This window comes from Sorex araneus, chromosome X, assembly GCF_027595985.1.
Source record: "Sorex araneus isolate mSorAra2 chromosome X, mSorAra2.pri, whole genome shotgun sequence".
NCBI lineage: Eukaryota > Metazoa > Chordata > Mammalia > Eulipotyphla > Soricidae > Sorex > Sorex araneus.
The window spans coordinates 359,696,097-359,709,808 of NC_073313.1; the positions used below are offsets into that span (position 1 = coordinate 359,696,097).

Here is a 13,712-nt window from a genome sequence, read left to right on the forward strand (position 1 = left end):
CGTGGGAAACACAGTTCCCTCCTTCGGAGTGCGCTGGCCGAGGCCTCAGCGGACACTTGTGGGCAAATGCCGAGTGTGGGAGAAGCTGGGCTGGCCCCGAGGGCACTCGGGGAGCGAGACGCTGTGCGTGTGCGGGCGTCCCCCCATCAGGGCAAGTGTGCTCTCGGGGCGCTCCTGCACCCCTGGGGCTCAGGGAAGACAGCAGAAACAGACACGCACTCACACAGACACACACACTCAGACACACACTCACACACACAGAGACACACTCACGCACACACACTCACAGACACACACTGGACTGTGGTGTTCAGGGCCCCAACACGAAGCCCAGCTACAGGGCGCCCCCTGTTGGCCAGGGGGAGGAAAATGCTGTTCACCCGCGGAGCAGCCTTCCCAATCCGGGGCTCACCCTGCTCGCAAATTCTTTCTCTGAGCTATAGGTCCAGGAGCGAGAGAGGAGGGAGAGAGGGAGAGGGGGGCAGGGAGAGAGAAAGAGAGAGAGGGGGGGGGGGAGAGAAGGAGCAAGAGAGAGGGAGAGAGAGACAGAGAGGGAGAGAGAAGGAGAGAGAAGGAGGGAGAGTGAGAGAGGGGAGAGAGAGGGAAGAGAGGGAGAGAGAGAGGGAGGGAGGGAGAGGATGGAGAGAGAGGAAAGGAGGGAGGGAGGGAGGGAGGGAGGGAGGGAGGGGGGGAGAGAGAGAGAGAGAAAGAGGGAAGAGAGGGAGAGAGAGAGAGAGAGAGAGAGAGAGAGAGAAAGAGAGGGAAGAGAGGGAAGAGAGGGAAGAGAGGGAAGAGAGGGAGAGAGTGCCGGAGGCCGGAGGTGCCACGTGCTCCGGGACTCTGAAGGGGTCTCAGTGTGCAAACAAGGAGGACTCAGCAAGAGCAGAAGTGATTTGGGGGGGGCTGCCTCACTGCCCATCCTCTCCCCCCCCCACCCCGCCCCTCGTCCCAGGCTCGCTCCTCCCCGCGGAGGTACTTAACCCCACAGCAGGAGGCTGCGAACGGGCCGCCAGGGGGAAAAGGAGCCGCAAGACAAAAGGACATTATGACGGTGCTTTTTCCGGTTTTCCTTTTTGCACAAAAACAGTCCATTTATTCAAGTGTCCTCCAGCACAAGTACATTAGAAAGGAGCTTTATTATATTCTTCTGGGCACACACAAAAAATGTGATGAAGGCGGCATTGACAGACTTTTCTACATCGGCTGTACGCATTGACCTCTTTAATTATTTCATAAACAGCTATGTCACGAGCATCACTTACACAGAGATACAACAGAACCCCGGGGGTGGGGGGTGGGGGGGAGCAGTGGGAGACCCGCGGGGGCCCTCGCACACACGCCCCTCCCGGGATGTCCCAGAACCAGACTGTGAAATGTACATTATTATTGTCAATAAATAGAGAAGCAACCCTAAAAACAAAAGGAAAAGAAGAAAAAATAAAACCCAGTGGTGGGAGGATGCTGGAACTGGGGGGGGAAAAACCTAAATTAGGATCAAAAGAGGAACTGAAGAGAAAGGGGAGGGGTGCGGGGTGGAGGGCTCGGGAGGGGAAGGCGCTGGGGGTTGGAGTCGGGGAGGATGGGAACGAACGTGGGGGCTGGGGGGCGGGGCGGGGGTGGGGGGGGAGTCCTGCATTTAGCTGCGTGGAATGTGGAGTAAAAGCGCTCGGCCGCCGGGGTCAAAGCGAAATCGTGTGTAACAGGAAAAGTTATTACCAAATCAGCTACAGAGTTTATTCTTCAGTATGGATACATGATTCCCACAAATAGGTAAGCACCCGCTACTTCAATGCCTCAGCTAAAACACATGAAATCGCTCATTTAGTTTTCAAGTACAAAGTTAAAATGCCTTTTTAATAATAATATATCAGAGTAAAATAATAGTCTCTTTTAAACTCCACTACGAGAAAACAAAACAAACAGTCATTGTCCAGACAGCAGACTTAATTTAACAATATATATTTTTAATAAAATGTTTTAGCACCGTTTGGGGTCGCCTCCTCCCGCTGCGTATTCTAAGGAATTTCGGCATTTTGTTGTCGTCGTTGTCGTCGTCGTTGTCTGTCTATTCTAGGCCTGGGGCAGCCAGGTCAGTCTGGGAGTGGCGGGGACTCGGGACGGGGACTGTCCTCGCCCTGTTCATTGCCTGGAGATGGACGGATGGAGGGACGGACGGACGGACGGACTCAAGAAGTCCCGAGTCCTTCTGCCAAAGGGGCCTCCCGTCCTGACCGCACAGCGGGGCTGCTCTCTCCCTCCCCGGGGCCAGGGGGGGGCTATCTGGGGGAGCGGGGGGCTATTCCGAGGCCACCAGCCAGGCCCCCATGCTCGCAGAGGAGCCACCTAAACCCAAAGGGTCTTTCTGCCCCAGCGGGCTCCCTTCCCCCCCCCAACTCCCAGGTGCCCGTGACTACAAACAGGGGGTCAGGCCAGGCAGCACCACGGGAAGTCACAGCCACTTTGTGGACAAGCCACAGGGAGAGGAGAGGAGACCCGGGCCCAGGGAAACCCCTCCTGCCCACACCCCCGCTGCTGGCCCGCTAACTGTCCAGTCTGCACCGGACACCCCTGGGGCCTCGGGCCAGCGTGCGGCCCAGTAGCACAGACAATAGCAAGAAGGTTCCAGGGTCTGGGAAGGAGGATGCAGCTGACCCCCGCGGCGGCAGCCCGGTGCGGGGAGCGCCTGCATCCGCAGGGACCGTCCTGGCCCCAGCCCCGAAGCAAACCCCAGAATCTTCCTGCTCTCTCTGCCGGCGTCTGGGCCTCAGGTGCATGAAGCACGCCTCGGAGTGGGGGTGGCGGGGGCGGGGGGCTGCCATCCCCCGAGGTTGAGTGCGCGTCTGCACAGCGCCCGTGGGTGGGCACAGCACCAGCTGGGATGGGGCGGGGAGGGAGCATGGGTGAGGGGCTCTCATCCCCAGCGAGCCCCCCCCACCCCCCGCAGCAACCCTGGCAACCAGCTTCCTTCCCCGCAGGCAGGAGCCCGGGTGGGGCTGTCAGGGGGAGATAAGCCCCTTCACCTGCGTGGTGGGCAGCACCAGGCCAGAGGGAGGCCCCGGGGCGGCAGGGAGGGAGCACCTGGGGGCACTGCCCCGCCCTCGCGAGCCGTGCTGGTGGGGTGCGGGCCAGGAAGATGGAGACGGCGGCGGGGTGGGCACCGTGACCAGGTGCCTGGCTGCCCCCTGCCGTCGCCCAGGGGGTGGCGGGCTGTCCTGGGGCCCGGGGGAGGGGGAGAGGGCCAGCCGCCCGCCGTGAGCGTCATCTCCAGAGCAATGAGGGGCTGGGGGCCCCGGCTTATTATTCCGTCCAATTACTGATTGAGCTTTACATCCCCTTTCTGCTGCCCCCAGGAGGCCTGCTGGCCCAGACAGACAGACAGACAGACAGACAGACAGACAGACAGACGAGGATGCCAATCGGGGGCTGGGGGAGAATAGGTAGGGGGAGCTGAGGGCTGACCTGACCGGTGCCTTGAGCTGCAGGCCAGTGTCACGGGTCGCTAACACAAGAGTCTTGACGTCACTCGGGACCGGAAATGGCCCCGTCCCTGCCAGAGGCGAGCACCTGCCCCTCCCTGCCTTCAGCACCGGGCAGCTCCTGGCACTGCCAGTCCACCTGCCATCAGGGCAACAGAGGTAGTGCCATGGGGCCCCGTCCCCGGATCCCGGGGACCAGCACGCGGGGCGCGCCCTGGCGATGCCTCTGTAATGCAGTCGATCAGAAATCACTTCCTGTGTCTGCGTGGGGAGGGAGGGGAGGGGAGGGGGCTGATTGATTGGGGGGAGGCGGGCAGGGGCGGTCTGCCAGGGGGGCCCGGGGCTCAGCATCCTGAGCCTCGGGCCTCGCGCCCCTTCCCTAGCTCCTTCCGTGTGACCCTAGCTACGCATCTATACGGTGCCTATCCCCGTAGGCCCCATCGTGCGAGGGGTGCAAACTCGGGCCCCCCCCTGTGCTTGACGGCTCACCTCCTGGCCCTGCCCTGCCCAGGAGGTCCACCCCCCTCCCATTATAAAATATAAATCTCTATATGCCACATATCTACACCCCGACAATCCGGCGAGCCTCTGCCCGCTGGGTCACCCGCAGAGCACCACTGGCAGGCCCCGGGCGAGAGCTCAGCCATCAGACCAAGTACTAGAAAAGAAAGACACAGCACCCCCACCTCGCACGTGCAGGAGACGCCCCGCCCCTCCAGTCCTGACACACGGGACTCGAGGGGGGTGGGGGGGAGGAGGAGAGGTGGGCGGGCGCGCCAGAGAGGCCGGCCTGGGGGGTGGGGGACCCCACCAACCTGGCTGCTGTGCCCGCCGGGTGGCCCACCTGGCCCCGAGGGGAGGAGCCAGGGCACCGGGGCCACCCCTGACTGAGAAGCACCCTGCTCCCTGCACCTTGGTTTGAAACCTTAAAGGGAGAGGGGGGGGTGGGATGGGGGCAGGGGGTGGGTTTTTGATTTCTTAAAAAGAAACTCTGGAAAACCAACAGAACCAGAATCTGAAGAATGCAAAGGTGCCCCCGTGTCCCAGGGCCAGTCTGCAGCCTGTGGAGATGACCAAAAGCATTGCGCACGGTCACCTGGTGCAGGGGCGCGGAGGGAGGGGGGGCAGGGGCTTCATAAAAGAACACACAAAAGGCGACTTAGGGAAGCACCAGCACGTTTTGTATGTTTTTTTATTCGCTCCGGGTGAGGTGGGGTCGGTCACTTGCCCGCACTCCGGGCTTGGTTGGTTTTATCGTGGTTATTTTTCTGATTCCCACAAGGTGCCCTCGAACGGGCTAATGTGAAAAGTGGGGAATAAAGACGCCCGTACCCCCCCAATCCTGCCAGTACGCCGAGGGCAGAGGAGCAGGGGTTCTTTTTTTTTTTTTTCAAAAATAAAAAAATAATAAATCAAAGGTTATTGCATGAGCCTGGATGAAATCAACCCCACTCTCAGCCTTCCACACCCCCCCACCCCAGCTCACCGGAATCCCCCCTTCCTTTGGCAGGGAGAAGGGGGAGGTGCTGTTTTCAAATTCTCCTCCTTGCCTTGTTCATAAACAAGGGGGCGGAGAAGCCCCCAACCCACCAGGATAACGGTTTGTCACCCCCCCACCCCAGCTGTCACCCATTTTTCCGTCCGCGGTTAGAACCCTTTGCACATAAGGCAATGTGGAAGCTGATGTTTTGATACTCATCTCGCTGTTTGAAAGCACCATTATGAAGTCGGGTTGTACAGTAGTTGACAGTACCTTTTATATATATATATATATCTCGCATCTATCATATATATATAAACTGTAAACAAGAGGTAACAGCGGCTTCTAGGAACTGATTTTCGTCAAGGTTTCCTGTGTGGTAGGCACCTGAAAAGCTGGAGGGGTCTGGAGTGCTGGTCTCGGCTCCCTGCAGCTAGCTGGGTTCTCTTTTGCACGAACCAGGATGGTGCTGGCGAGATGTCGCGGGGGCCGGCAGGGACTCGGGCCGCCTCCAGAGCGCCTCTCTGCTCTGTCCCCCGCTCGTGCTCCTATCTGATCAGGCTAGAGACAACAACGAAAAGTTATAGAGCAAAAAATATATATATATATATCTCCAATATATAAATTTTGATAGAATTTTCTCTTTCTCCTTCTCTCCTAGCTTTCCTTGGCAAGGTATTATCGTTACTCTTGTTGCTGTTGTTACTGATTTTTTTTTTTGCTGCAATCCACCCTCTTGTTTCAGTCACAGCAAGAAACAAAAACCCAAACAAACAGAAAAACCCCTCTGAAAGAGTAAAACAAAAGATCTGACCAAAAAAAAAAAAAGGGGGCGTGGAGGGCATTTGGGAGTGAAGGAGGGGACGGGGGTGGAGCTCGGTTTGGTTTTTAAATAGGACCGAAGACACTGAAAACCATCGGAGCTGTTCGCAACCTTCCTCGGCCAGGCCCGGCCCTCCGGCTCTTTCCGCCTCTGTGGGTTTGGTGTTAAATTCCTGTTTTCTCTTCTGGGTGCTGCTACTTCTCTCCATCTTCATGTTCTCGGTGTTTTTTGTTGTTGTTGTGTTGTGTGTTTGTGTTTGTTTTTTTTCTCCGTTTGTTTGTGTGACTTTGCGGCGCTACCTCGGTTGGCCCCCACGTGTCCCTTACACACAAGCGAAATATTCCTTCAGTGGAGCGAAGAGGTGGCGGATGACCGGCACGCTCCAGGACCGGCCCAGCAGTCTCTGCCTGGCCAGGCGGCTCATGTTGGACACGTCGGTGTAGTGGACCGGGAAGCCGAACACCCTGTGGGAGAGAGGCGGAGGGGCGCCGTGAGCTGGGCGATCTGGGGCCGGTGGGGGGGACGCGGAACGGACGAGGATGAGGGGTGCTGGACCCGTGCACGGCCAAAAGGTCCTCCTGGAGGTCAGGCTGCTGGCAGACGCCCTGCTTTCTTGGTGTAGAGAGAGCCAGAGCAAAACGCTTCCAGTGCGGTCAGAAAAAGTCACCCAGAAGACACACGCGTGGTACTGGCCTGGATCTGCTGACCTCGTGTGTTTGCCACGAGGGCAAGAGAATCCGCCAGGGCAGGGACAGGGCTGCAGCCCGGTCTCCACCCCTGGTACTGCCTGCTCCCCTGAGCACTGCCAGGAGGAGTCCAAGAGGAAAAAGGGCCGAGGGATGGCGGTGGGTGAGGGTGGGTGGGGAATACAAGGCATCTACCTGCCTGTGTCCCGCCAGCCCCAGTTCAATCCTCGGATCCACATGGTGCCCCGCACCGCCTGGGATCACCCTGGGCACAGCACCAGGGAGCCCCAGAGCACTGCCAGGTGCGGCTCCTATTAAACACAACCCCGAGGAAGGGCCCGAGCGGTAGCACAGTGGGTAGGGCATTTGGCTTGCTCCAGGCCAGCCTGGGTTCGATCCCTGGCATCCCACACGGTCCCCCGAGCACTGCCAGGAGTAACTCCTAAGTACAGAGCCAGGAATAACTCCTGAGCACCCAAAAAGCTAAAACGAATGAGTGAATGCATTGATTAAAATAACCCCGAGAGCTGAGGCTGTGGGGACAGCACAGTGGGTAGGGCCGGCCTGCCCCGCATGCGGCTGACCCAGATCTGATGCTGGCACCCCATACAATGCCCAAGCCCAACAGGAGTGACTAAGCGCAGAGCCAGGAGTAAGCCCTAAGCACTGCCTGGTGTGATTTAACCAAAAACAGTGGTGGGGGGTGTCAAGCGGGGAGCCCAGAGCGATATTACGGTGGGAGTAGGGCCCTTGCCTTGCATGCAGCTGACCTGGTTTGATCCCCGGCATCCCATATGGGCCCCGAGCACCGCTAGGAGTAATTCCTGAGTTCAGGAGTAACCCCTGAGCATCTCCAGGGGCAGCCCCAAAACAAAACAGAACAAAGGAAAAAAAAAGAAAACCCACATACATGGAGTTCTCAAGTCCACAGAAGTAGAGCTCATGTTCAAACCCACAACTGGACAGAGGACGTTCTTTACACCATTGGGTGTGGCCCCCCAAAACAAAACAAAGTAATATTCAAGGGCTGGATCCCTCAGCCACCCCGATGTCCGGAATGAACTGACCCCTGGCCTCTCCCTGATGAGGAGAGGAGGCTGGGCCCCAGGTGGGCCCCTCGTGTAAACGGCCTCTGCCTGGCCACAGCCTGGTGACAGCAAGTGGGGTGCCCTCCTCTGCCATCTCCAAGTGCCAGCAGCTAGGATGCTTCCCGGGGGCTGGGTGGGTCCGCTGGGGGCTCCGGCAGAGGCCGGGGCCAGTCTCTCCTGGGAGCCCCCCCGCCGGGCGCGGTACCTTTCCATCTCAGTGCACCAGAGAATGTCCTCCTTCTCGTTCATGAAGACGGGGAAATGCTGGTCTTTGCCCTGCTTTATGGAGTTTGACCTCGTGGTAATGGTCCTCACTTTGCTGAACTGGAAGAGGAGGGGGAGGCAGGGTGAGCGGCCAGGGCCCTGGCAGGGAGGGAGCAGTGAGTGCAGGCCCCCCTCGCGGGCGCCCAGCCGCTATCCTGTCCACTCCACCCCGCCCCACTTCTCCCACGGTGGCAGCGACCCTGAAAGGTCAGGGGCTTGGGGGAAGCCGGGGGCGAGAGCAGGCCTGGGCCTGGCTGCTTCCGAGCAGCTGCCTGTCCCACGGCCAGGCCCCGGTGGACGAAGGGCTGCAGCCAGCAAGGGCTCCTGGCCACTGTCAGCCCTGCGCAGGGGGCCGGGCCCCTCCTCAATTGCACGCGCCCGCCCGCCAGCAGCCTCGCTCCCGTCCTCCGTGCAGGGGCTGACCTTGGCGATGCGGCCGTGCTCCAGACACTCCTGCAGTTCCAGCTTGTCGTTCACAGTGGACGCCAGGGGCCTGGGGGTCGGGAGGGGACAGTGACAACGGAAATGGGCACAAGGGCCGGAACCCCACAGCTGCCTGACCCAACCCGCCTGTGGTGGCCACCTGCCCCCGTTCCGATGGCCCCAAATCCACGGGCCCATCTAGCAAGCACCCAGCCTCAGAGGGGAGCTCAAGAGGGGCCCTGCAACCCTCCAGAAGGAGGCAGCTGCCCTCAGGAAACCCAATTCGCTCCCAGGCACCTCTTGCAAATACACTGAGGGCTTTTTGTTTGTTTGTTTTGGGGCCACAGCTGGCAGGCTCTGGGGACCTCGTGGGAAGCCAGGGGTCGACCTCGAGTCGGCCCTGTGCAAGGGCAAGCGCCTGACCTGCTATACGATGGCTCTGGCCCAACAACCATTTTTATATTGGGGTAGGGGGTGGCTTAAGCTCCTGGAGGGGCTCAGGGATCCAGCCCTGCGAGCCATCTCCTTAACCCCACACACACCAAGGCGTCTTCTCAGGGGGGTGCGCACGGCAGGGCCGTAACTAGCAGGACCCCAGGGGCTGGTGTTTGGGGGAGGCCACACGCTGCCAGGCACCCGGCCCAGGACTCCAGCGGTCAAGCCTGCACGCTAGCTCTTGGGGCCATCTCACTGAGGCCGAGCCCCCCGCAACCTTTGGGGTCACAATCTCATCTCTCCTGACTACAGTGACGGTCACGTGGGGGTGTTTAGTGCGCGAGCCAGGCTGATCCCTCTACTTCGACCGTTTCCCACAGCCCAGAGGTCAGGGGTGAGACTAGCTAACCCTGCTGCCCACCTTCCTGTTCCCTGGGACTAAGACTTCCCGAAGGTTGGGGCTGGAGTGACAGTCCAGTGGGTAGGGCGTCTGCTTTGCACACAGCCACCCCAGGTCCGATCCCTGGAATCCCAAACATTTCCCCCATCCACTGCCAGGAGTAATTCCTGAATGCCGAGTCAAGAGTAACCCCAAGCATTGCTGGGTGTGACCCAAAAAAGCAAAACACACACAAAAACAAAATACAAAATAAAACAACAACAACAGATTTCCTGAAGGTGTCAGTGTGGGAAGCTCAGATGCCAGCACACCCCCTATCTGGTGCCCCAAGTGGCCCCTGGGCCCCTCAGGGTCAGGAGCGTCCATTGGCAGCCCCGGGACTCACGGCCTGGACACCCGTCCAGTCCGCATCATTGCCTGGGACTACAGGGACTCACCAAGTCCCGTGCCAGCGGCGCCAAGGCCCTGAGCACCAATAAAGTCCCACAAGAAATGGCAGCCGTGGGGTTGGAGCAGTGGGTAGGGTGTTTGCCTTGCACCCGGGTTCGATTCCCAGCATCCCCACACCATATGGTCCCCCTAAGAACCACCAGGGGTAATTCCTGAGTGCAGAGCCAGTAACCCATGTGCATTGCCAGGGGAGGGAAGGAGGGAAGAAGGGAAGGAGGGAAGGAGGGAAGGAGGGAAGGAGGGAGGGAGGGAGGGAGGGAGGGAGGGAAGGAGGGAAGGAGGGAAGGAGAGAAGGAGGGAGGGAGGGAGGGAGGGAGGGAAGGAGGGAAAGAGGGAAGGAGGGAAGGAGGGAAGGAGGGAAGGAGGGAAGGAGGGAAGGAGGGAAGGAGGGAAGGAGGGAAGGAGGGAAGGAGGGAAGGAGGGAAGGAGGGAAGGAAGGAAGGAAGGAAGGAAGGAAGGAAGGAAGGAAGGAAGGAAGGAAGGAAGGAAGGAAGGGCATCTGTGCCAAGTGAGGCGTCTCCCCCAGTTACCCTGACAGGTGGCTCTCGCCCTGCTTTTCTGAGGGGAGAAGGGTGGCTTGAGCTCAGGGGCTGCGCCCAGTTCTCCGCCCAGTCTGTGGGCACTGGGCATCTGAGCCAGGCTCAGCCGTCACCTCTCTGGCTCCTCACTCTGCCTTTAATCAGGTGACTCGCTCTGTACCAGAGAGGAACCAGAATTCTTTTCTCCGTGCTGGAGCGACAGGGCGGCTAGGGTATCGCTTCACACACAGCTGACCGGGGCTCAGTCCCAGCACCCTCCGGCTCCCTGAGCCCTGCCAGGAGTGACCCGAGCACAGGGCCTGAGCACTGCCGGCACGGTCCCCAAACAAACAACAACCCTCTCCCGACACACGAACCAACCAACCAACCCAAAACACACAAAGTCCTCAGAGGCCTTTCAGCAAGCGGACAGTAGCCATGCCTGGCCGCCTGTGGCCACCGGGCTGGACGGTTTGATGCACAGGTCCCATGTTTCACATCCCTCCGCGGCCATGGGTTCTACCTCAGGAGTCGAAGGAGCCACAGTTGGGAAGACAGTAACTCAGCAGAACAGGGATCTTTGCAGCCAAGAGGGCAGTTTTGTTTCGAGTCACACCCAGCGATGCTCAGGAGTTACTCCTGGCAGTGCTTGGGGGACCACACAGGGTGCCGGGGACCGAATCCAGGTCAGCTGCTTGCAAGGCAAACGCCCTACCCACTGTGCTATCGCTCTGGCCCCAAGAAGATACTTTCTGTGGGTTTTTTTTTTTTTTTTTGGCTTTTTGGGTCATACCCGGCGATGCACAGGGGTTACTCCTGGCTCTGCACTCAGGAATTACCCCTGGTGGTGCTCAGGGGACCATATGGGATGCTGGGAATCGAACCCGGGTCGGCCACATGCAAGGCAAACGCCCTCCCCGCTGTGCTATCGCTCCAGTCCCCAAGAAGATACTTTCTGTGGCTGTTGTGGGCCCTCCCCAGTGTCACCGAGGTTTCACCAGGGCTGCACTGGGCATTGCAGCAGAGGACACGACGGTGCCCAGGATCTAGCCCAGGCCTTGAGCATGCCACACACATGCTCTGGCATCTGAGCCCTTCCCCCAGGCCAAACACACATTTAAATTAATTTTCAACCACTTGTCTCCATTTTCTCAAGCGAGTCCGCTCTGTGCCCCGGCCCCCTTCTTCCTCAGAGAACATGACAGAGCAGCCGTTCTCAGCAGGGGAGGCACCCAGAGGCCTCACTCAGGGGACAGACAGGCAGCACGGCGAGCAGCGCTTGCCTTGCATGCAGCTGACTCGGGTTGGATCCCCAGCACCCCAGAGGGTCCCCCGAGCCTGCTGGGAGCAGCCCCTGAGCATGGCAGGGAGTGGCCCCACAACAAAACGAGAAGGGAAACTCCACTCAAGGACCTCCCACCTGGGCCGTCGGCCTCGGTCACACGAGCTGGAGAGGACAGAGGACAGCACACTCGCCCTGCAGGTGGCCAACCTGGCTTTGAATCCCTGGTACCACAATCGGCACCCTGAGTAGAGCCAGGAGTAAACCCTGAGCAGTGACAGGTGTGGACCCCTGCGCCCCCATCAAAACAACCCCCAACCTGACCCGCCACCATCCTGCCGGCAGGGCCCCTGGCCCGGAAGTGCACCGACCTGTTCATGCCAGGAAGGTTCCCCCAGAAGTAGCGGGCCCTGTGTGCGGCTGACACTTCTTTGGCATCGATCATCACGGGGTTGGACTGCACGGAGGGAGATGGAGGCAAGGCAAGAGGATCAGACGCTGCAGGACACGGGCCCAAGCCCCTCGCAGGCTCCTGCCCCCCTCTCAGGAGGCCCCAGGGGACTACAGCCTTGCTCCGGGACACTCCAGACGCGGGCAGCAGCTGCTGCCTGGGCAGAGCTCAGGAGGTTTGGAAACAAGGCGCCTGCAGACGTGCATCTGGCGGCGCCCAGCACCAGCCCCCAACCCTCGGCAGGAGAAGCTGCAGGGTCTCCTCCAGCCAAGCCAGAGGCTCCGCAGGCCCCGACTGTTCCACGGCCCACTGGGCTGGGGGGCAAAAAATACTGGGCTCATGGGAGTGAGGGATTTCGAGGCGATGTAAACAGCCCTGTCTGGCTGATCACAGAGGCCGGTCTCCCAGACGCTCGAAGGAAGCGGCTCCTCTGATCCCAAAGCTCAGGACATTCTGGGCTCCTGCTGGGTTCCCAGCCCCGGAAGCCTACGGAGTAAGCCTGGCTCAGAGCCAGCTGGGATCTCCACCCAGGGCAGGGAGTAGGGCCTGCCAGGGAGGCCAGGCACGGGGGAGCGGCCAGCCACTCAGGCCCCCTGGCTCGCATTGCCCGCTCCTTCCCAGGAACACTAGGGGGGCTCCGAGCGTCCCCACGGGCCCCTTACAAAGCAGGAGCCACCCACCCCCACCCCCACCCCCACCGGGCCGCTGCCCAGGTGGGAGCCGGGAGCAGCGGGCAGCCCCAGGCGGCTGGCGCTACCTCGAGAAACCGTGAGATGTCCCTCTTGTCGCTCACGCCCATGGCCACCACATTCTCAAAGAGCCAGAAGAAGGGGCGGTCATCTCCCTCCTTGGGCCGCGCATCATGCAGCAGGCGGTAGAACTCGAAGAAGAGCCGGCCAGTGCCCTCTGAGCGGGGGAAGAGGACGCGTCGGTCAGCCGGGCCGTCGGGGACACGGGAGGGCCAAAGGGGGACACCCCGGGGAGCCTCCAGGCAGGCCCCGGCCCACACGGCACCTACCGTAGAGCCCCTTGCGGGCGGGGTTGACGATGGAGAGGTCATTGCACGGACTGCCCCCGATCACCAGGTCGAACGGGCCCCACTCCTGGATCTGGGAGGACAAAGGTAACGTGATGGGCCTGATGGCCGCGGACAGAGGCAGAGAGAAATTATCTGCAGATCTGGCCAAAAAAGGGGAAAAAAAGTACTTTGGCACAGGAGAGATGATCCGCCACCGTGTGTGGTCACAACGCCCTTCTAAGGCACTACAGTGTGTGCATGGGACACTCACACGAACACACACACACAACAGACAGACACACTAAAACATGGACACACAGACACAAGCACACAGACACAAACAGACATATGGACGCACACACTGAAACATGGACACTCACATATGGACACACAAGCACACAGACACAAACAGACATATGGACGCACACACTGAAACATGGACACTCACATATGGACACACGAGCACACAGACACTACTCAGACACAGAGACACACACATGAACACACGGACATACACACTGACACAGACATACATACGGACACTAACACACGCTCACAGACACACGTGGACACACACACACACACACACACACACACACACACACACACACACACACCAAAAGGGGATTTCACCAAACAGGAACTTAAACATGGGACAGACACACACAAGGCTATCCACACACGGGGACTCAAACACAGGGACTCACACACAGACTAATATGAGGACACACACACAGACATACACACATGGGACACACACAAAGATAGACACATGGGGATTCACACGGAGGCACATGCACATACATGTCCACACACAGGGACATGCGCACAGGGATGCACACACACGGCACGAGACACGAAGAAACACACATGGGGATTCACACAGAGGCACATGCACATACAAGGACACACAGGGAC

The 13,712-nt window shown here is 59.6% G+C and overlaps 1 protein-coding gene across 1 annotated transcript in view; it reads right to left on the bottom strand.

The window, feature by feature from the left end:
- Nucleotides 1-1,055: 1,055 nt before the first annotated feature.
- The window catches only part of DNMT3A (DNA methyltransferase 3 alpha), a 97,406-nt gene continuing 84,749 nt past the window's right edge, over nt 1,056-13,712 (bottom strand). Inside the window, exons 18-23 of the mRNA XM_055123559.1 lie at nt 12,795-12,885; nt 12,534-12,682; nt 11,697-11,782; nt 8,241-8,310; nt 7,759-7,877; nt 1,056-6,243 (exon numbers count right to left, since the gene is read on the bottom strand). Of these exons, the coding sequence (XP_054979534.1) occupies nt 6,102-6,243; nt 7,759-7,877; nt 8,241-8,310; nt 11,697-11,782; nt 12,534-12,682; nt 12,795-12,885 (657 nt within the window). The 3' untranslated portion in view covers nt 1,056-6,101. The remainder of the gene's footprint in view (nt 6,244-7,758; nt 7,878-8,240; nt 8,311-11,696; nt 11,783-12,533; nt 12,683-12,794; nt 12,886-13,712) is intronic.